The sequence below is a fragment of the Chaetodon trifascialis genome, chromosome 21, assembly GCF_039877785.1.
Source record: "Chaetodon trifascialis isolate fChaTrf1 chromosome 21, fChaTrf1.hap1, whole genome shotgun sequence".
Classification (NCBI taxonomy): Eukaryota; Metazoa; Chordata; class Actinopteri; order Chaetodontiformes; family Chaetodontidae; genus Chaetodon; species Chaetodon trifascialis.
Genome location: NC_092076.1, coordinates 16,502,802 through 16,525,160, shown reverse-complemented (window position 1 = coordinate 16,525,160; position 22,359 = coordinate 16,502,802). Strand labels below are relative to the sequence as shown.

The window sequence follows — 22,359 nt, the reverse complement described above, 5'->3', positions numbered from 1 at the left end:
TAAAAAAGAAAAAAAGTACACAATTGAAAATCCACAGGGGAAAAACATGAAATGACCAAAATGATGAGGAGCAAAAGCTCCACTTTGTACCTATTTGAATAAATGCTTTCATTGGTTTGTCCTAGGTGGCTAGTAGGCTCCCATTGAAAAGACTCCTCATTGACCCATAAGGGAATATTTATAGTTATATTTCCTGGCAGTTGTCCTGCTCCCTTCAGTGGCAAAACACTGACAAATTTTGTGATGTCATGTACAAAATAGAACATATAATAATACAACCAAAAATGTGATCGCCTTCCTTTTATGTTGTGCTTAATTATTGTTAGAACAATGTAGTGGTGGACATTAACTACACTCCATTAACTATTTTATGGTGTTACACCAAGCCTTTATAAGTGCTGGAACTATGGATTAGAATTCAAACAATATAAAGGTGCTTAATTAGTGATATATCAATATATACTGGTACACTGTTGTCATTTTTTCAAGTGACCGTTTTGTAAGAAAGCAGTTGTAGCTGTAATTAAAATAAGATTTTCACATCTAAGTTCAGAGAAATGCTGTGTCCGCAGTCTATTGAATACTTGCTGTTAGACCGTCGCTGCGGCAGGGGGCGCAGTTTACTTTTTAGTGAGCTAGAAGCTGACCCCTGCCCTACTACCGTCATCCGTCCCTGACCAGCCTCACGTTTTCCCACTGTGACCTCAGATTGTCGTTGCATCGAAAGAACGCCTTCAAGCATTAACTTTAATGAAAACCGGTTGGAAATCACCAGAAATACAATAAACTGACCGCGTTTTCCAGCAACCTGCTCGACGCGCGCACAGCTGATCCACCTCGACAAAGAAGAGCGGGCTAACTAGGAGACATGGCCGGAATCGAGGAGCTATCCCCCGCTGCGGGCCCGGTGTCTACCCGGCCTCCGGAGGACGAGATTGACGACGATGAAGATGAAGACGTAAGTGGCTAGTCATTCTGGGTTACTTCCAAAATGTGGTTGAGAGCAGAAAATCAATGTAGGTGGCGATGTCTCGCTTTCAGCATGTTCCTTTCTTGGATAACATGGCTGGCTAATATGGCTGTACCAATGCTAACTAGCTAAATACCTACCTGAGTTGTGTGCTCTGGGTTTGACAAACCCTGTCTGAGTCCGTGGTCTGTTGTAAGCATCAGATAAAAGGTAACTAAAATTGTTATTTCATCTGACAAGGGGTTAATTGCAGCATCGTGTTATTATCTTGAATGTTATGACAGCAACAAGAGAATTCCTGACCGTTAATACCAGCTGTTGCGTAATTCAGGATGGACAAACTGTATTTGCCAAAATTCAAAAACGAATGTGGGTTTGTTTTTTCTGCATGCTTTTAATTAGTAGAGATGCTGCTTGATTCCTTACCCACAGCCATGTCTGATCTGTATCTTGTCCCCTTTAGCTGGATGAGACCCTGATGGAGAGGTTGTGGGGCCTGACAGAGATGTTTCCTGACACAGTTCGCTCTGCTGCTGAGGTGTCTGCACAGTGCTCTGTCTCACTGGCCAAGAAGTTTTACAGGTATCCTTTACGTGTTTTCATCCCACCTTATTGTTGCATTTATGCAGTGTGTCATGGTAGCCCAGGAGATAAAGGGATTAACTGCTCATTTGCAGGTTTGATCCCAGCAGCAGCCATTAGTCCAGGCTTTGTTTTCTTGAGTTAGATGCACTTCTCAAACTGTAAATCATTGGAAAATTATTTTCCTTGGTCCATACCTTGTACTGGCGTATCTACAACAACAGAAACTAATCAAGTTGTCATCCTGTTTCAGCTTTTCCCGCTCAGCACTCTGGGTGGGAACTACCTCCTTCATGATCCTGGTGCTGCCTGTTGTGTTTGAGACAGAAAGACTACAGTTGGAGCAGCAGCAGCTACAACAGCAGAGGCAGGTGGGTGTTCATGTGCGCTGAGCAACAGCTGAGAGACTCAGGAGGCATTTCAGGTTTGGAAGCACATATTGACATGAGCTGAGGAGCGAATGCAGTATGAACAGAAAAATGTGCTGTACCTGAAAAGTACATCAATGAACAACCTGTATGATTGACTCTTTCCTTTCTAGATCCTGTTGGGCCCCAACACTGGAATGTCTGGGGGGATGCCAGGCATGATGCCTCCCGCACCTGGCAAGATGTGATAGATAGGAAGGGCTAACATCAACCTGAGATCGTCCACTGGCAACACAGCGTGGCCGGTTGCAAGGAGAGACAGAGGGACCATGGAGAAGGGCAAAGAACTGCAGTTAAAATAAAAGAAGCAAAAGCTGTATTCCAGCAGCGTGACATTAGGCTCACTCCAAGGTTTCGGATTGGCTGATCGGACTGGAGGAGGAGGATGTGATGCGTTTCTAACACTTCTCTCTCGCTGTCTCTCCTTACTCCAACATCGTGCAGAGACTTTTTCCAGGAGCACTGCTTCTAGCTTCTGTCTCTGTCTTTTTTTTTAAAATAAATACTTCTATCAACATTAATGATGTGTTCTTTAGGGGATAGCAGGCACAGGTGGACAAATCTGGAAAATCTGGAGGTTACCAAATGTATGTCTTGGTGTTTGCGGTCTGAAGAACGTTGCAGTGCTTGCAGCATGTTGGCAGTTTTGTCCATCGTCATGTGTTTGCTGGTTACACCTCTGTGGAGAGTTTTGGGAATAAAATATCTGACAGACTGGTCCACGTCCTGGAGGGTACTGTAGATAATAACTGATCGGAATGTGGTCTGCGGAATGGCCTCTGTAGACTCTGTCATAGTTCATTGTTGTACTATGGATGTACTTTATGTCATAGTGCAATGCCTCTCATGTCAAATTGGTTTTAGTACACTTTTCTGGTTTTAAGCAATTGATTGTATAATGCAGCAACACCAGATTCTGTGTTGTTCAATCATCCAAAGATTGCTGTGTCCTTTTCCATAGAAAGCATGTGAAGTGCAAAATTGTTCATTTAAGACAGGAATCCCGTCATGAGTTTTGGACAAATGTTTTCGTGGTGGTTGATAAAGTTATGATGCTAAATGCCTCAATATTACTGTGACGTGTCCTGTCTTAAGAGAATGGTCTTTTCTCTTGTTATCCATGTGATAATTTAGAATCTCTTCACACAGTTCAGCAAGCAACCTCATGTGTCTGTTTTGAGTTCCACATGACTTCAGAAATTAAAACACCAAATCAAATGGCAAGTCAAGTGCTTCCTGTCAGAATGTTGGCCGTGTGCTTGCAATTATAAAACTGCCCATAAAGCGAATGAAAGTCCAGACGAAAAGATTGTATTAGTAATGATAAGTTAGCAATAGAATTATAATCTCTAATCTTAAGAAGGAAAAGCACAGGTGCAGCTAATAACATTAATGATCCTAATTACTTGACAGCTGGAACTGGAGTGTCAACAACACCTCATGTGTCTGCAGTGAAAAACATCCATTATTGTAGTGATGATGCTGAAGTTTTGTTTTGTCATTGTGTCATGCATACAACTATGCCCAGCCCCCATGGGCTTACAAGACACCACCAATTAATATAAACCAAATCCGGGATGCTGCATATGCATTTTTAAACAGTACTGCAGACACTGACATTTTTTAAGAATGTCAGTGTCTGGTGCTGCATTCACTGCTCTTTTTTGGCACCTGGGGTGCAGAGGGTTTAAATGAGAACATGTTCCCATACTCATAGCAGCACCTAATGAGCCTTTTTGGAAAATTCAGACCTGCTACATATCTTTGGAGATGTTGAAGTTCGTTAAGGTTACTAAGTCCGACATTAACGCCTCCACGCGAAAGCGGTAAACATTACACATGGGTAGTCATGTTCATGTCATGATACATCCATTTTTTTTTCCGCTCAACTAATACGTAATAATTTCCTACTGCACTTGAATGGAACATAAATCGCGTTTTCCCGCCAGTCGCTGCTCGTAGCACTTCACAAACCAAGCGCTTTCCTTTTTAACTGAAAGGTACATTTATTCAACCAGTATCTCAAAAGTACTCTCCGTTTCTGCCAAAAGTAATTTGCAATGCCAGTGTTCTAGTCTTTATATTTTAGTAACCGTCTAGTTTATATCAGAACAGTTGAAAGACCAGAATATTGCTAGCTAAGTTAAGCTAGCAATGTATGCTATGCAAGCTAACTGAACTGACCTTGGCTAAAGACCCTTATTGATTGACAGGAGCTAACTGGACCAGCAAAATCCATCTTAGTCTTCGACATTTAGCTTTTACTACCCTGAAAATGAAAACAGCAGAGGATCAGGTTGTTGAAGTTGATACTGGTTTCCAGGATGACGAGGTAAGATAATAGTGAAGCAGGGTTCAGCTTGGGGGGGGGGGGTTGGAGTTCAGTGTGACATCTTGGCGAAGGCTGCGGGGGGCTTTGATATGACAAATGGCACATAAATTCGCGACCTACACATCACTTATTCCTCTACCTGTTCCACTGTTATAACAAATAGCGGCGCAACTTGGTGGGCGTTATCCCGGTCATTTCTCTGCGAGAGAAATACAATGTGTGGCGTGAGTGCGTGAGAAAAGACAGAAAAGCATGACTGTCACCGTCAATGCGTGAGACTTGAGAGCCCTGGTGAAGCATTTCAGTTCAGCTTGGTTTTACCCTACAGGTATATGAAATGTGAATAAGCTGCTAGCAGTGTCAGATATGATGTCATGTCTAAACACAAGTTATAAAGCTAGTGTGACAGGCTTACAGGCTTAATACGTTATACCACGGATGTTTTTCACATAAAAGCTGTATTCATCTCTTCATTGACCTTCTCATGTAGATTTTCTTTGTCCCTGGTCCAAACAGGAGTCCTTCTTCCAAGACATTGACCTCCTGCAGAAACATGGGATTGTGAGTAAACAGCACTGCTGAAGGACACATAGCACATCTTGAACCCTCACCGTGTTGTGAACCACCATACGACATGACACATGCAGTTTGGTTGGTGTTTAAATCGCCTGTATCCCGTCAGATGGACAGTCAGTTGTCTGTTTGAGTGTCCCTCTCCATCTGTGACCACAGAACATGGCAGACATCAAAAAGTTGAGGTCGGTGGGTATCTGCACTGTGAAGGGGATCCAGATGACAACTCGCAAGGCTTTGTGCAACATCAAGGGCCTGACTGAGGCAAAAGTGGAAAAAATCAAGGAGGCTGCTGGGAAAATGCTGGTAAGGCTGGATATGCTGCTGTGAAGTGAAGTGCAGGTCATTCTTCAACCTGCACTACTTCATCTTTGTGGCATTAGGCCAAAATAACATTTTATGTATCAGCTGGTTTTCTTTTCATTATAGACTGTCGGTTTCCAGACCGCCTTCGAGTACAGTGTGAAGAGGAAGCTGGTGTTCCACATCACAACTGGGAGCCAGGAGTTTGAGCTAAGATTTACTTTGATTGTTGATACCATGTAGACTGTATGAATTACCCCACTGAACATATTCCAGTGGTTTGCATTTTGACCATTTGCAATTGCATATAGCGTATACTGGAGGTGGTAAAATGGTAAAGTGACTGGCAAACATTAAGGTCAGTGGCTAGTAAGTTTCTCTGATGGTACATTTCTTTAAATATTCCTAATTCACAGCACAGATGTTACAACATATATCTTTTATCTCTGCAGTAAACTTTTGGGTGGAGGTATGCAGAGTATGGCTATCACAGAGGCCTTTGGAGGTGAGGAGTTGTTTACCTGCGGTTAAATATAATATGGTTGTTTAAATATCACTCAATTTTGCAGCTCCCGACATTATTTCATCTTACAGAGTTTCGCACAGGAAAAACCCAGCTGTCTCACACACTCTGCGGTGAGTAAGGAGCCTTTTGAAAATGGCAGCAATGCGTAAGTCAGATAAACTGAATAAAACAGATTCTGTGTTGTTTTTGTCCAGTCACTGCTCAGCTGCCGGGCGAGGACGGCTACTCAGGCGGGAAAGTCATCTTCATCGACACAGAGAACACCTTGTATCCTCACATCGATCAACATTTGACATGCAGTTTTAAACTGACTGTATCTCAGACTTACCTGACGTATCCTGTGCATGTGTGTATCAGTATGTTTCCCTCTTGTTTGTTTGTTTCACATCATCCTTGACTTGTCTGCTTCCAGTCGTCCAGACAGACTGAGAGACATAGCTGAGAGGTTTAATGTGGACCAGGATGCTGTGCTGGACAACGTGCTCTACGCCCGGGCCTATACCAGTGCGCACATACAGTTCATTTAGACCAGAGCATGCTGACACGTGGAACGCTGTCTCCTGGCAAAGTTAGAATATTTTGATGGCTTCGTCTTTTGTCTTGCTGGCTGATCAGGTGAACACCAGATGGAGCTGTTGGACTTTGTTGCAGCCAAATTCCACGAGGAAGGAGGAGTGTTCAAACTGCTGGTGAGGAAAAGAATGAAAACTAAAACATGCTTTCACATATTCATCATTTCTTTGGTTTCTTCCCCGTCTATTTGAGACACTGACTGTGTGAAGCTATTTGACAGTGAGAATGAACGCTTGTTTTTTTCAAGGGAATGTCTGTGTTGAACATCAGGCATACTTTTTTAAAGTAGCAATTCCATCCTGACTGTCAGCCCATCACTCTCCTTGTCTGCACCTCCCTGTTGTCAGATCATCGACTCCATCATGGCTCTGTTCAGAGTAGACTTTTCTGGTCGAGGTGAGCTGGCTGAGCGGCAGCAGAAACTGGCCCAGATGCTCTCCAGGCTGCAGAAGATCTCTGAAGGTCTGAACCAGGAGTGTCCTTATGTGCATTTATGTGAAATCTACAAACATCAGCCCTACATCTTACCTGGTGTTTACACATGGTGACCTCAAAGTATGAAAGAGAATAACTTTAGCATTTTGCCCTTGTCTGCACGGTGGCGCAGCAAGTAGTGCGCGTGCCTCACAGCAAGGTCACCAGTTCAATTCCCGGGTCAGGCCTTTCTGTGTGAAGTTTGCATGTTCTTCCCGTGCATGCGTGGGTTCTCTCCAGGCACTCCGGCTTCCTCCCACAGACCAAAAACATGCTCATTAGGTTAATTGGTGACTCTAAATTGCCCCTAGGTGTGAGTGTGAGTGTGAATGGTTGTTTGTCTTGTGTGTTGCCCTGCGATCGACTGGTCCAGGGTGTACCCCGCCTCTCGCCCGTTGACAGCTGGGATAGGCTCCAGCCCCCCCGTGACCCCGAAAGGGAAAAGCGGTATAGAAAATGGATGGATGGATGGATTTTGCCCATGTGTCTTACTGGCTTTTATTTATGTTTTCTTAGAGTACAACGTAGCAGTGTTTGTCACCAACCAAATGACAGCTGATCCCGGAGCAGGAATGACGTAAGAGTTGAAAATCTGTCTTGATACTGACACATCAGGTGCAACATTTTTTCTAGCTTTGATGAGATTTTTTTGTTGTTGTTATTTTAGGTTTCAAGCTGATCCCAAGAAGCCAATTGGTGGGCATATCCTGGCCCATGCCTCCACCACACGGATCAGCCTGAGGAAGGGGCGTGGAGAGATAAGGATTGCCAAAATATTTGACAGGTGAGTCGCAGTATTTGTTTATGATAGTCATAATGCAGCATTTTTCAATTTAATGAGTCATAGTACACAATTTGGACAGCCGAGATAGGCTCCGGCCCCCCCGTGACCCCAAAGGGATGAGCGGCATAGAAAATGGATGGATGGATGGATGGATGGATGGAGGACACAATTTGTTGTCTAAAATGATGACACAAAGCAGAATACTTGAGAAAGTTGGCTGCAAATGACACTTGAAGTTTTACTTCCTATAACCGTGGTCAGATGAGATAAACATCAGCCAAGCACACTGACGAGTGATTTTCCACATCCGAACAGATGCGATATTACAACAAGGTCTTCCTACCTGTCAAGTTATTTTTGTTTTCCAATGGTCATATTGTAGATATTATATTGATCCATAGGTCATTCTCAATTTTCAGTTTTCAATTTCTGCGTCTTGATTTGCAGTACTTGCCTTCATCTGTATTTTTTCATACTTGTATGTGAAAAACCTACCTGATCCTGATATCACCAAACTCAAAGCATGAAAGCATCTTGTTTAACACTTTTTTTGTGTCATAAAATGATATTCCACCTCAAATTACTCCTATAATTGGAGTATTGAACACACTTTCAAGATGAAGCTATCTTCCCGCTCATCATCAGCATAGGCCTACTTGTAGATATGCTGAGGTGAAAATGTATATTTAACACACTTTAAGTAGGGTGATTTGACATAGTGGTGAGCACGCAGCGCATGGTGAAGGAGTGGATTTCATATTAACTGGCAGGAGAAGCTGCAAAATGTATAACATGCCAAAAAAACCACTGAAAATGTTCCAGCGTGTATCAGTACAGCTAAAAATGGTTGCTTAGATTTGATTGTTGAGGACTTGAATCTGGGCAAGACACACATTTATCTGTTGATTTCCTCTAGTCCCGACATGCCTGAGAACGAGGCCACGTTCGCCATCTCTGCTGGAGGAGTTACTGATGCCAAAGAGTGAAGGACAAAAGGAAGAGATCAGCATGTTGTCACAGTTCCCTGATCCTGTCCATTCAATGTTATTTAACATATTTAATTAATTTATTTAATGAATTTTTATAACTTCTTGTACTGTTGTACTTTTGATATATTTATTCTATTGACATGCTTTGTGGCATTTTTCCTGTGGTTCAGAGATGTTAAAATAAACAACAGCAGACAGCAGATTGTTTATCCTGATGATAGTGAGGTTGCTCACATTCAGTGGACGAATGGAAAGATGAAAACAGGGCTGCTGCTCTGAGCTCATGAAAAGTTTATTTTTTAAGAAATAAGTGTTTCTCACAGGACGTAACAAACATGATCTTATAGAATATGACACATTGCTGTAGATTAAACTACCCAACAGTATATAAAGTAGTTAAAATGAGATCAGTCTTAAATATATACAGCAGTAAAATACAATATACACATTAATGCAGAAGTAATACTAATCCAAAATCAGCTATAACAGTAAAGCACTGCCAGGGAACATTTATTGCACAATGAGGACTTTTCATACTTTTTGAATGCAAGACTTCTACTTCAGAAGTACTTGTCTGCTCAGATGACCTGCAGAGATGAGGAGGAAAGTGAAGTTCATGGCAACACGATGGTACAGTAAGCGGCAGCTCGGTGCTGCCCTCTAGCGGTGCTCGCCGGACGTGCAGCTGCTGAACGCCACTTCTCGTCGAATACGCGATCCATATGCTTGCCAAAGCAAGGCTTAACAAAGCGATGGGAACTTCACTCAATGTGCTGCTAAGAGTCTTAAAACACACCAGCAACTAAACGCGTTTTAACAGAAGTGTACAGATCATCCACCTTCTCCGGCAGTGGACAGCTTGTCAACTCAGGAAAAAGGAGCGATGGACCCGAGAGACACAGCCCCGGATTCGTGGGAGCTGGAGGAGGATGCCGAGGCCCCGGCTGCCGCGGCGGGGCTCCCGTCAGCCTTCGCCGCCCTCAACGTCAATGCCAAGCCGTTTGTCCCCAACGTAAACGCCCCGGTGTTTGTTCCGAGCTTCCTTCAAGCCAGCGTTGAGGAAATGCCGGCTTCCTACGGTAGGTGTGTGCCAGACAGTCAGCTGGATGGAAGTTAGCTTAACTTGCTAGCTTGCCTGCTAATCCAGCTAAGTTAACTGTTAGCATGCTGACTGGAGCCCAGCCTGTGCCACAGTGATCCACTAACTAATCAACAAGTCGGTTTGAGTGTTACTCGTGTGGTGTAATAGTGCAATATCTTGTTAATGACGCCGTAACAGTTGCAACAAATCGTAAAACGTGACCATCCTTGGCTAATAAATATGTATGGAAGTTTGACATGCTGTGTTTTTTCTCCTCAAAGGTGCCCCTGATCCGGTTGCCAGCATGGAGGTGGCAGAAACAGTCGGTATGCACCCATAGACTACTGCAGACTCTGCATGCTCAGGTTATTAAATGACTAATCTGGCTGTCAGGCTGGATGTCACCTCGGGACAGGTGTGGTTGTCGGCTCAGGTGTGCACATGCACCTGAGATTTGAAATGTCAGGCCAAACCTCATGCAGACTACGGAAGCCTGGATGCTCACTTTGGAGTTCCTGCTTGTATGTTCACTTACTGAGCCATATTTGGATTGCTGGCATGGGTGCACCCATGTGCATGGGCTTTCGTTTAATATGATGCAACCTCACTTGACCATGCCTGAAATAGACGTCCCGTTGGCTGTGTTATGTTTCCAGTGCTGAATGTCCAAGGCCTTGGCCAGCTGCGTGTCAGAGCAGTGTGAATGTATGTGATTACTCCAGTAAACCACAGACAGCTTGTGCTGACTAGTTACAGATTGCCTGAGTCCGATTCATTCACACTTACGGGCTGACCCTGGAGGCCGTTTGCCTTGACTCAAGTTACAGGGAACCGATGGTGTTTTTGTTTTTTGACAGAGCGGCTGAGCGCTGCAGCTGGAGCAGAGTGAGTGACAAAGGGAGGAAAGCAAAATAAACAGATGTAGTGCATGTAGAGGACAAGACAGTGAGTGTGGTCACATTCCCTCCGGTCTGCGTGTTCATGGAGATGCTCGCTCTGATACTTCAGATCGCTCTGATCATTTCTGATAGACATATTCTGAGCAAGATGAGACTGTTGACAGAGCCAAGGCAGGACTGAGCTTCCAGCAGCAGTAACTCACAGGCTGATTACAAACTGAGAGGGCTGAAATGAAAATAGGCTCTGTAAATGACTGCTGGCCTGCATAATGTCATAGTTATGGAAATGGGAGGCTTATTTGTGTGTTACCATGGGAAGACGCTCCTTCTGCCGGACTCAGCAGATTTCACTGCGCTTGCCTTACTGCTTTTTGTTGTTCGTGTGTCGGGTCTGTTTGCTCGGCAGAACGTCGCCTTGATCGTGTTTCTAACAAGTGAATGAGCCCGATGAACGATGAACTGCAGACCACACAATCCTGTTTAGATGATCTCTGAAGGCTGCCCTCCAGGTCTTTGTGTGACCCGCGTGACATTTATCTACAGCTGCAATGATTGATTGATTAGTTTTCTGACTATTAAATCAGTTGCCAGCTATTTTGATAGTTGATCAATTGGTGTGAGTCATTTTTTAAGATGAAAAAGTTTCTTAAATGTGAACATTTTCTGGTTTCTGTAACAAGAAACTGAATGTCTTTGGGTTGTGGACAAAACAAGACACCAGAGGACGTCATCTTGGGCTTTGGGAAACACAGATCAACGCTTTTTACCATTTTATAGTCCAAAAAATTCATTAATTAAAGGAGAAAACAATCATCAAGATGAATTGACAGACTGGGTGTTGATGTCACAGTTGGTAAAAACTGGTAAAGGTCGTTTTACAGCAGGTTCCCTAAAATCAAGATCACATTACAGTAGAATAAAATGACATAATGAGACCTGCATGATTCACAGTCATTAGTAATTATCATGTGAATGATAACGGTGTAAGATATCATGATAATGTGGGAATAAGAGGACTTCACTCAGGGCAGTTTCCGTGTGTGTTTGAAGTTTGCAGGAGAAATTTCTGTGCAAATGTGGTAAAAGGATTTAAGTTCGGTACAAACATAAAACTGGCAGAAAATGTCGCAGCTTGAACGAAGTCCAGGGTTTAGAATCAATCAGGGCTCGTGATGAGGGAATCGTGGTGAGGCTGCAGGTTTTCATTCCACCCAAAAAGCCTGTTATATCACGGAGGAGCTGCTCCTCCCTCCAAGCTGTGGGTTGTCTGTAGCATCCAGACATTACAGAGAAATAACAGGTGGAGTAAATGTCATTGGTTCCAGCTCCGGTGGAGAATGGAAGCACAGAGGCAGACATGACCACAGAGGAAGAGACGTGGGAGCAGAAGGAGGAGCCGGGGGGAGGCGGAGGAGGTGGAGGACAGGAGGACCTGGGTTCAGGAGGAGCCTGCGAGGAGGGCGCCGTGAGGAAGGAGGACGAGGAGATGATGGAGGAGGAAGAGGAGGAGATGCCCTTGCCCAAAGTGGCTCCGGCACCGCCCGATGCACCCAAGAAAGAGCACGTGAACGTGGTCTTCATCGGTCACGTGGGTGCGTCTCATTCGCGTGTGTGAACGTCATTTTATCTCAGATGATTAGAAAGCTGTCTCATAATGCTTGTGGCTGTTTTGTCCCTCAGATGCCGGTAAATCAACCATCGGAGGACAGATCATGTGAGTAATCTGTTTTTCTTCCTGTGTGGTGGCTCATCACCGCGCACACACGTCTCTTAACCTTAAGCTTTGCTCAGTCCCAGAAAACCAAAAACAAAAAAACTCAGAAAAGCATGTATGTGCGCTGTAAAAACAATGCCTCTGCGTCTGCCCGCTGCACTGCAACAGGTTGCCTCGTGCACAGAGGTGTTTTTCAGTTCGAGCCTCCGCTTCACTCCTGCTCCCATGATGCCGCAGGAAACAATACATATAAGGTCATTTGCGTGGCCGACTGTTTTGTCAGCTCTCCCTCTCCGTGTCTTCTCCTTGCTAGGTACTTAACTGGAATGGTTGACAAGCGAACCCTGGAGAAGTATGAAAGAGAAGCGAAGGAAAAGAACAGGGAGACGTGGTGAGGACGGCTTGTCCGACAGTTGTCCACAGCGGCTGATTTCATGGAGCCGTCCCCTGGCGTTCCTTTGCTAATCACCAAATCAGATACTGCAATTACAAGATACTTGTTTTGTCCCACATACAGTCAATTGAAGCGCTTTGCGGAACTGAAATGAGAAGACTGACGTGCTCGTTGCAGGTATCTGTCGTGGGCTCTGGACACAAACCAGGAGGAGAGAGACAAGGGGAAGACAGTGGAGGTCGGGAGAGCTTACTTTGAGACTGAGAAGAAACATTTCACCATCCTGGATGCCCCCGGTCACAAGAGCTTTGTCCCCAACATGATTGGTGGAGCATCACAAGCCGACCTGGCCGTCCTGGTGAGATGGACAGCCCTAATCCTCAGACACACAGATTAAGTCGTGCACTGGCACATTTTTTTTAAAACAACGTCCATGAAAACGTCCCTCACACCTCTTTACATCTTCAGTATGCATGTCTTAGAAGTACGTTGACAGACAGCGATTTCTCCAAACCTCGGTCACTGAACGTGGAATGACTCCCGTCTCCCTCTGTTGGTTTGGATCAGGTGATTTCAGCGAGGAAGGGCGAGTTCGAGACGGGCTTCGAGAAGGGCGGACAGACGCGGGAGCACGCCATGCTGGCTAAAACAGCAGGAGTCAAGCATCTCATCGTCCTCATCAACAAGATGGACGACCCCACTGTCAACTGGAGCCTCGAGAGGTGAAAATAGATCTGCCTTTACACGCTTTTTTTTTGAGTGTTAAAGTAGTTGATTGTGAAGATGTGGCAGATCGGTGCCAAAACACTGCCTGTCAGCAGTAGTAATCAGCCGTCTGTTTTATTCAGATGTTCACAACAAATGTTCCTTTCGGGTCCCGTGTGACTGCTCCGTCTTCAAAATCCACGCTGTTACACATCAAAGTAAATAAACCCGCTGTTTCTTCACCGCTCTGCAGGTATGAAGAGTGTAAGGAGAAGCTTGTGCCATTTCTGAAGAAGGTGGGATTCAACCCCAAGAAGGACATCCACTTTATGCCTTGCTCCGGACTCACAGGTGCCAACCTCAAGGACCCCGTACCTGAATGCCCCTGGTACACGTAAGTGGGCTCTGTGTTGTCAGCTTGTCTGAGCCGCAGGGACAATCTTAGATGGACCTCTGAAGCCTTTATTTACCGCACACGCTCAGCTTTATGTTCCAGTCGAGTCATAGAATAGAAAATCCTCATCCTTCATGCTACAGCACAGTCAGGATAGCTGCTTCACCTGCAAGCAGCGGCGCCATTTATTTCTTTCAGCACAGTTTTAATAATGTTTCCCTCTGATGTGTCTCTTTTGCACATTAGTGGCACTGACACAATGTCGGTGTCTGTCTTCATGATGGGACATCTCTGCTGCCAGCAGCAGCAGCATCAGCATCATCTGTATACTCAGCTGTGTGCGCTCGATCAGAAGTTTAATAAAGACGTCTGACTCACAGGCTGTCACACGTCACAAGGAGCAGGCGTGTGCACTGCGTGGTGATGGACGGTTTTTCCTTTTTGTTCTTTACCAGGGGTTTGCCATTTATTGCCCATCTGGACAGTTTGCCAAACTTCACCAGATCCAGCGACGGACCAGTCAGACTACCTATTGTAGACAAGTACAAGGTGAGCAGCCGGAGGCCGTCCATTCTCTTTCCAAAGACAGGAGCACAGATCTGTTGCAGCTCTTCTCCGCTGCTCTGTCCTCGGTGGATGAGTGGGCGTTAAATTTCTTTTGGTTTTTGTTCACTTGGCTTCCTTCTTTTTTTTTTTCTTTTTTTTTTCTTTTTTCTTTTTTTTGTTCCGGCCTCTCCGGTTTGTCATTCTCCTTCCTTGCGGGAGGGTTTCCAAGAGCACACCAGCATGCTTACGCACACGCTGCAGCCACTGCGTAGTCATTCTTCTTTAGGATAATTCAGCTTCTTGGCACTCGCCTCAGTATAGATGTTGGAAGCAGTTCAACACACAAGTGTTGGTGGGATTGAGTTATTTTGGAGCTCTCTCTCTCTCTCTCTCTCTCTCTCTCTCTCAGTCGTCCCTACATTAATCATCGCCTTTCTTCACATCACTCATCTTTTCTCTTTATCCTCGTGTCTTTAAGTTGTTTAAATGCTCCTCTCTGGCAGAGATTGCATAAGAGCCTTATGTAGTGGTTATATGATTAAGTCCTCCCAACTGGTGTTCTCCTGATGTAAGGGGATTATGGCTCAGCTAGCTGGGTGCTGCATACTAATATCCCAGCCAAGGCTTCCATACAGCTGTCTGCAGATCCACACCACTGTGGATAAAACAACTGTTATTATTTTGGTTTTAATTAACCAAGCAGCAATGTCAAAGTGCCAAAAACTGCAGTTCCTTGAATGGCCACTGGAGGCTGGCTCCAAAAGTGAGTCAATCCCCGTAGACGTCCATATCATAATGCCCAAAGTTACAACCAAAATCAACATGTTTGGTCTGTATAGCTAATTTTCCTGTTTCTGACGACAGCACGGGCTGAATTCTTATCAAACCTTTTTGCTTTCTTTGCTGAGATCGATGTCCTCTTCATGTCTGTCAGTTGTCTGTCTGAAGCCAACTCCAGCAGCTTGTTCGCTTAGCTTAGCTCAAAGAAAAGAAACTGGCATGTTAATGAAATTACTTCAGCTGCTGGGCATGTGATGGTGCTGGTTGGCAGATTTTTCTTATATTTAGAGAGAATCTGGCTAGTTGATGATTTTTTTTGATGAGCCAATTAGTCATTTACTCCATAAAAGTAATGATTAATATGCATCAGAGGTTACTGCCAACACTGCATTGCTCTGATCCTTCTCAACATGTGTGTGCATGTGGTGTGTGTGCGCTTGCAGGACATGGGCACAGTTATCCTCGGAAAGCTGGAGTCTGGATCCATCAGCAAAGCCCAGCAGCTGGTCATGATGCCAAACCGGGTGAGATCTCCTCTGTGTGACTTTGCTCCTTCTCACAAGGGACCAATAAACCCTGTCCTAGAAATAACTTCAAGGCCTCATTCTTGTATTAAGCAGATCCTGGATCCAGAAGGGTTGAGTCTCAGTTGTAACACCAGCCATGCATCCTGTTTCCATACAGCAATGACGTTTTTATTGAAAGCTTTTATTTCAAATATGTACAAATTGCTGTGTGTGTGTGTGTGTGTGTGTTGCAGCACACAGTGGAAGTATTGAGCCTGCTGAGCGACGACGTGGAGACGGACGACGCAAGCCCCGGAGAGAATCTGAAGCTGAGGCTGAAGGGCATCGAGGAGGAAGAAATCCTCCCTGGTTTCATCCTCTGTAGTCCCGACAACCTCTGCCACTCCGGCCGCACCTTTGATGCACAGGTAATGTCGACCAAAGACAGTGCGTGCTGCCGTCAGAGGTCTCTGTACAGTGCTTCTGACTTCCAGGATAAACCCTCCACCACACACTCCTGTATTTAATCCATTGAGTGAGTAATGAACTAACCTGTGAAGTCATACATGCTGCTTCGTTTAAATACATGCATATTATGAATCAACTGTTTCTAAAAGGACTCTCTGAACTTCGCATGTCGCTCATTTGCTCCTTTTATTTCAGATCGTCATCATTGAGCACAAATCAATTATTTGTCCTGGTTACAACGCGGTCCTTCACATCCACACCTGCATCGAAGAAGTGCAAATCACAGTAAGTTTGACTTTTTTTTTACTCTTTATCGTATTTGTTCAACCAGCGTTAGTTTGTGGGCGGCCTGCTGGACTCTGCTTCAACTTTTAAAAATCCGACTGCAGGCCTTAATCTGTCTTGTGGACAAGAAGACGGGGGAGAAAAGCAAAACTCGACCACGCTTTGTTAAGCAGGACCAGGTGTGTATCGCCAGGCTGCGGGCAGCGGGTGTCATCTGCTTAGAGACGTTCAAGGACTTCCCTCAGATGGGACGATTCACGCTGAGAGACGAAGGTGAGGGAGAGTTTGAGTATGTCTCACTAGTAGATCTTACACCGCTTGTTTTATGGACACAGATGTTATAGCAGAGTCTGTCTGTCTTATTTTTCCTCTGATCCAACCAAAAATCTTGAATCGCTCTTTTGTCTCTCACTTCTCTCCTCAGGGAAAACTATCGCCATCGGCAAAGTGCTGAAGCTGGTGCCAGAAAAGGACTAAATGCAACAGTGGCAGCATGCATGGAGTTCTTCCACTCGTTACCAGAGGAGAAACGCTGCTAGAGCCGACCCAAACAGCTACTCTCTCTTTACACACAACTATGCTGAAGAGGAGAAACATGAAAAGGAGGAAAGAAAGAGAATAAAATTGCAACAAATGAAGAAAATAAGACTGAATCAGTTTTTATGATGAACAATATGAAGTGAGAGACCAAGTCCAGTGTGTCAGCTTTCTCATATTGAGAGCTCAGCTATGCCACTAATGTAGCTACATGTTCCCCCCTCTGTACTCCCACGGCTAACCGCGCTGTCGGCTGGCCACGCCATTTGTTTTTAGAATGGAGATGGATGCAGTGTTACTGAGATTGGGGAAGAAAAACAAAAAACTACGGAAAGATTTCATATCCTGCAAAAGACCAGAGTTATCCTATAATTATAATTTGAAAGTGCGTCTCCCTTTCTAAGAGTGGGATTAAGAATCCAATGGACAGCTATTTGGTTTTAAGGATTGCTGTACCAAAATTTTTAGTTTGGTCTCTCTCCACATGAGATGGTTTAATTGGATTGAGCTCACCTACTTCTCTGATGAACCATGGATAAACACACTCACACAAACAGACAGACACACAGCTGTTACATAATCTAAAATGAAAATAAATGATCAAGCTGCAAAAGAAAGGTGTACTTGTTTTTCTTTTAATGTGGGCAATGCCAAATCCTGACATTTCCTGTTCATTATTGTAGTGTCAAAATATGTCTGTACAAATGCTTTGTTGATTTATGCATTTTAATATTTTTATATTTTAAAAGGTATTGATTTTCAGAGCTTTACGTTACTTTATTATTAAGATTAAAATATCTGAATCCATTATTTGAACTTAAATTCCTGTCAGGAGACTTTTATTCACGAGTGTTCAAAGATGGTGTACAAATAAAGTTTGTTTTGTAGTGTGTGACGTAGAAGATGCCAAATGCGCATGCGTGGCTGCAGATAACACGTGAAGCAGACAGCATGGCTGAGGAAAGAAGAGTCGTGTTAGAGCGAGTTCAGGTAAAAACTGTCTTTATGCTGCAAAACATTTCAACTCTGTGTAGATATATTGTCTGCTAATAGAGGTTCCCGTGACCGTAACAAATTATTTTGTTATGAATCGGCCGGAGGTATGAAATAGCCTTAGCTAGCTTGTTAGGTTTAGCAACGGAGCTAATTCTCAGTGTAACAGCGACAAGTTTTATAGCCTGGAAAAAATGGAAGGAAATTAGAGCTTGTCGGTGAGTTTCTATTGTCTGTTATAACTGTTGACTTAATGCACCTGTCAGGTGAAAAAGGCCGTCCAAGCCTTGCAGGCTTTCCTGAAAACCAAGTCGACCAGTGACTCCCTGTTCCTGGACGACACTCAGCACATCAGCCTGCTCTTCACCCTCTGGAAGATCCCCAAAGAGGCACAGACCATCCGCATGTGAGTCCTCCACACAGGAGCATAAAGCTGCTTTCACGCCTGACCTGCACTTTTTCTGTAGCAGTTGTTGTTGATACTGACTTTTCGTTTCGCCCTCAGTCCTCTGCCCCATGGCCAGCGGACTGACACAGACGAGGTTTGCCTCTTCACCAGAGATGAGCCCAAAATGACCCCAGAACAGACCCAGAGGTTTTATCAGAAGCTGCTGGAGGTGAAGGGAGTCAAAAATGTCACCCAGGTATCTACCAGCATGGATAAATCTACATTGGATTATAACAAATATTATATACATTCATGACCATGAAGTTGGTTGACTCGCCACAGTGATCTGACAAGTCTTAAATCTAACAAAGTGATTTACCAGCCAGCAAGGTTTTTGGTCTACATGAAGGCCTCCTATTTATGCTAACCGTAGTCACAATGTGTCCCTGTGTCCGGAACAGATCATCCCTTACAAGGTCCTAAAGACAGAGTACAAACCGTATGAAGCTAAGCGCCGTCTGCTGGGGAACTTTGACATGTTCCTTTCTGACGAGCGTGTCCGCCGCCTTCTGCCATCCCACCTCGGAAAACATTTCTACGAGAGGAAAAAGTAAGAATTTTCCTCTATGCCATTGGAGTTTTTGCCTGGATCTGCATCATCTTGGTGGTTCTGTAGCTGCAGTAGATGCCTCCTTAACCCCATTTCTGTTTTTCCAGAGAGCCACTATGTGTGAACCTGCAGAGCAAGCATCTGGCCAGAGACATCCAGCGCATTATCCAGGGCACCAGCTTGAAGGTGAACAACAAGGGCTGCTGCTGGTGAGATTCACTCTCGTGCTCTGAAACCACAACAAAACAATTAGAGAATGTTTTCATGTCTTGTGGCAAAACAAACGGCACCTCTCAGCAACCCTGTCAATTCTGTGAAGTGTTTGATACGGGCAGCAGCTGGTGCTATAGAGATTCAATGTAAATCCAGATGGACCTCCTCTTCCTGTGGAGCCTGTCTCTACAACTTTGATACACAATGTCATGTTCACGTGAAATACAAAAAATACTTGCTTTTACGTTACTTGTGCTGATGCTGTTTGCTTTGTTGCCTTTATCTCACGTGATTGGCCTGTTTTGTAGCATGGCACGTGTTGGTCACTCCGGCATGACTGCAGATGAGGTGACAGAGAACATCGAGGCTGCTGTCCAAACAGTGGTGGCCAAACTACGTATGGTGAGTGTAGCTCCCCAGAAAGTTGTCTGGTGTTCTCAGGGTTGGTTTAGTGAGTTTGACCAATTCACCACAGATGATTACTGCGGTGTTTCCCAGCCTTTTTGAGCCCTGGCACATATTTTACATTAGAAAAATCACAAGGCACACCACCAAACAAAACCGTCAAAAAGTATATTTATTGAAATATAATAAAAAAACTACTCTCAATTTACTTACTCAGTGTGAAACCTGGGCCTCTTTAGTTGAACACAAAGCTGATATTCTTGCAGGAATTGGAGAAAGACACACAGGAAGATTTCACCTAATTGGCGCTCTAAGCCTTGGAGCACCAATCAGGTGAAACTGATAATCCTCCATGGCACACTTGATGATTTCTCACAGCACAGTGGTTGGGAAACACTGATTACATTCTCTGGGCAACTTTAAATCCTTGATCTTTGGCAGTTAAATAGGTTCTTTGTCATATTTGTATTACTGTTTACAGAAAGGACCAGTGATGAAGCTCATCCACTTAAAGAGTCAGACGTCAGTGGCCCTGCCCATCTACACGTCAGACCTGGGCCACCTCGCTGTGCTGGAGGAGGCAGAGAAACAAGCTCAGACTCCCAAGAAGAAGGTGAGAGCAAGTTCGTGCTTGAATGTTCCTCAAGTGTCGGAGCCAGATTCACGTGTAAAATAACAGCTTGTGTGTTCTCAGGGAGCCGCAGACAAAAAAAAGGCAAAGAAGAACAAGACGGAGGACGTAAAAGAAACAGATACCACTGTAAAAGAAGAGGAGAAAAAGGTGGAGAAGGAAGAAGAGGATGAAGAAATCCCACAGCTGGTTCCCATAGCAACACCGAGCAAACAGCCCAAACTGGAGGTCAGTACGTCTCACAGCTGCCAGATTGAAATGCTTGAACTAATTTAAATATTTCAGCTGGCAGAAGAAATCAGGCAGTGCTGTGCCTTAGTTGAGCCGCAGACCCTCATTGTCTTTCTTTTTCGCAGAAACCATCAAAAAAGAAGCAGCTGGAGAAAGCACCCAAATCTTCTGTAGCGAAGGAGAAAAAAACAGCAAGCAGACGGACCAAGAACGCCGGCAAGACTGACGCCAAAGTCAAACGAAAAGTGCCTAAAGTGAAGTGATTCTCAGCAGAGCGTCTTCACACATTTCCCTCTCACCATGGACATTTTACACCGCACACAGGACTTGATCGTTCACAGAATGGTCAACATGTTCAGTCTGTTTTGTTTCCTTGATTGAAGCGGATTATAAACATTGTTATATGAAATTAATTGTGGCTTTGTTGTGTTCTCTAAATGTAAATATATCCATACAAGGCTTCTAATAGCTAGACTGTTCATATATAGTAAAAGTGGTGATTTATATAATGTCTTGCTTACTTCTGATGCAGGTATTATTCTTAAGAAAAGAAAATATTTCTTAAATCTTTACTGTAGTGACTTGATTTTCTACAAAACAAAAAACCACTGAGGGGCTGCTATCGGGAATTACTAGTTGACACGTCATCTGTGGTGGCTCCAATGAATAAACCAGAGTCCATGCAGTTGTGCTCAAACGCAGGCAATTTATTACAACAATTGGTTCACATAGCCTGTCGATCTACATAAACTTACATGCAAAACAAACAAAAGGCTCAAAGTTAAGCCACTAAACAGCAGTCAAAAAACTGCTTCTCCCCAGTAAGCAGCACACCTCTTCCTCTACTTGTAGGTTACCTGCAGACACCACTGCATGTGCGCCACCTACTGTGGAAACCAGTAACCAACACGTCATTGCACATAACTACAAAACACAAAAATGGCTCTAACATTTACCCTGACCTTTTATTATTTTAGGATAGTCAGGCGGTCCTTGGGTTAGCTAATTCTTGTCAGAATCCAAGTGATCATACATATGTATTAAATAACTGATTCAAGCAAAGGTAAAGTAACATCTGCTGTCTTTTAGATGCTCTAAGAATTAATTTCTCGGAAGGCGAGTGAGCACATGGAGACATTGCAAAACGCCCGCATTGAACCTAAGTAGGCAATTAGCTTTTGTGACTGAAGAATTTGTACCATCAATTTTTTTAAACACTTCCATAAACTGTTCTGCACTTTCCCATCTGCCACACTAGCTTTGAAGTCAGCATTACCATCAGGCGATACAGAATACTGCTTTCATACACTTTATTTTTTGCTGTTTAACATCTGAAGTGCATTAGCCTTGAGAACTGCAGAGCCATCAGAGCTGTGCATGTATAGCTGCCAGCTGTATCAGATGACATGCCTATTGTCAGTGAGATTATACTCAGGCTTGTACAGCTGCTGCTCGCATACAATAATACTACATGGGCACGACTATCCACGACAAGGCTTTGCATCTTCACAACATCCTTCTGTTTTTTGTATTGTTGATGCCAAACACACATTCTACACGCAATCCGATCCATGACATTGAAATACAGGTTTTCCTGCACTTCAATAGACACTATATTTGTTTTAGAAGAACAAGATAATCACTTAGTGGCCAGCCAATCAGTGGTGATGATATTGTTGTCAACAGGTGGGCTGGGTCTGTCTATTCATCCAAGACCTCCCTCTGCTGTGTGGGTGCGGTGGGCCATCTGGAATTACAGTGTGTTCACGGGTTACTGGGCAGGAGAATGAGAGATGCATCACGCAGACACTCTCTGATCATACAGATAGAACTCCTTCATACGGCTGTTGGGAGGTGGTTGCATTGGTTTCAGTAGGGACTGGCCGAGCGGACTGGACGGCTCACGGACAAAGTTGGGGAGCTGTGGATGTTCAGTTCTCAGAGGGGAGATACAAAGCAGTGACGTAATTTTTCTGCAGAGCCATGGAGGCAACTGGAGAAACTTCACTTCCAGATGACTCTGGGAGTCAAAGCCTGTGTCCAGA

General features: G+C 44.3%; 4 protein-coding genes and 1 non-coding gene across 5 annotated transcripts; all 5 read left to right on the top strand.

Annotated features, from left to right (window-relative positions):
- The first annotated feature begins 629 nt into the window (after positions 1–629).
- Positions 630–2,473, top strand: tomm22 (translocase of outer mitochondrial membrane 22 homolog (yeast)). The gene is made up of 4 exons (XM_070990442.1): positions 630–958; positions 1,434–1,552; positions 1,806–1,923; positions 2,094–2,473. Exons 1-4 carry the CDS (start codon positions 869–871, stop codon positions 2,166–2,168), a joined length of 402 nt encoding a protein of 133 aa, XP_070846543.1. The 5' UTR covers positions 630–868; the 3' UTR covers positions 2,169–2,473.
- A 1,782-nt stretch (positions 2,474–4,255) lies between these two features.
- Positions 4,256–8,586, top strand: dmc1 (DNA meiotic recombinase 1). The gene is made up of 13 exons (XM_070990072.1): positions 4,256–4,312; positions 4,829–4,873; positions 5,045–5,191; positions 5,315–5,397; positions 5,641–5,693; positions 5,783–5,824; positions 5,909–5,981; positions 6,127–6,218; positions 6,330–6,403; positions 6,635–6,749; positions 7,278–7,338; positions 7,429–7,545; positions 8,462–8,586. The coding sequence occupies exons 1-13, from the start codon at positions 4,256–4,258 to the stop codon at positions 8,529–8,531; spliced, it is 1,029 nt and encodes a 342-aa protein (XP_070846173.1). The 3' UTR covers positions 8,532–8,586.
- A 616-nt stretch (positions 8,587–9,202) lies between these two features.
- On the top strand, positions 9,203–16,952 carry gspt1 (G1 to S phase transition 1). Its single transcript, XM_070990070.1, has 14 exons — positions 9,203–9,613; positions 9,897–9,941; positions 11,840–12,106; positions 12,195–12,228; positions 12,542–12,619; positions 12,800–12,980; positions 13,190–13,344; positions 13,581–13,721; positions 14,177–14,270; positions 15,491–15,571; positions 15,808–15,981; positions 16,217–16,306; positions 16,411–16,579; positions 16,731–16,952. The coding sequence occupies exons 1-14, from the start codon at positions 9,418–9,420 to the stop codon at positions 16,781–16,783; spliced, it is 1,758 nt and encodes a 585-aa protein (XP_070846171.1). The 5' UTR covers positions 9,203–9,417; the 3' UTR covers positions 16,784–16,952.
- Positions 16,953–17,754: 802 nt separating this feature from the next.
- rsl1d1 (ribosomal L1 domain containing 1) lies at positions 17,755–20,723 on the top strand. The gene is made up of 9 exons (XM_070990071.1): positions 17,755–17,833; positions 18,103–18,242; positions 18,342–18,480; positions 18,686–18,834; positions 18,942–19,043; positions 19,356–19,449; positions 19,934–20,065; positions 20,147–20,311; positions 20,440–20,723. Exons 1-9 carry the CDS (start codon positions 17,795–17,797, stop codon positions 20,575–20,577), a joined length of 1,098 nt encoding a protein of 365 aa, XP_070846172.1. The 5' UTR covers positions 17,755–17,794; the 3' UTR covers positions 20,578–20,723.
- Positions 19,121–19,252, top strand: LOC139350251 (small nucleolar RNA SNORA55). Its single transcript, XR_011603501.1, has one exon. It is a non-coding gene; the product is annotated as a small nucleolar RNA SNORA55 (small nucleolar RNA).
- Positions 20,724–22,359: the final 1,636 nt, after the last annotated feature.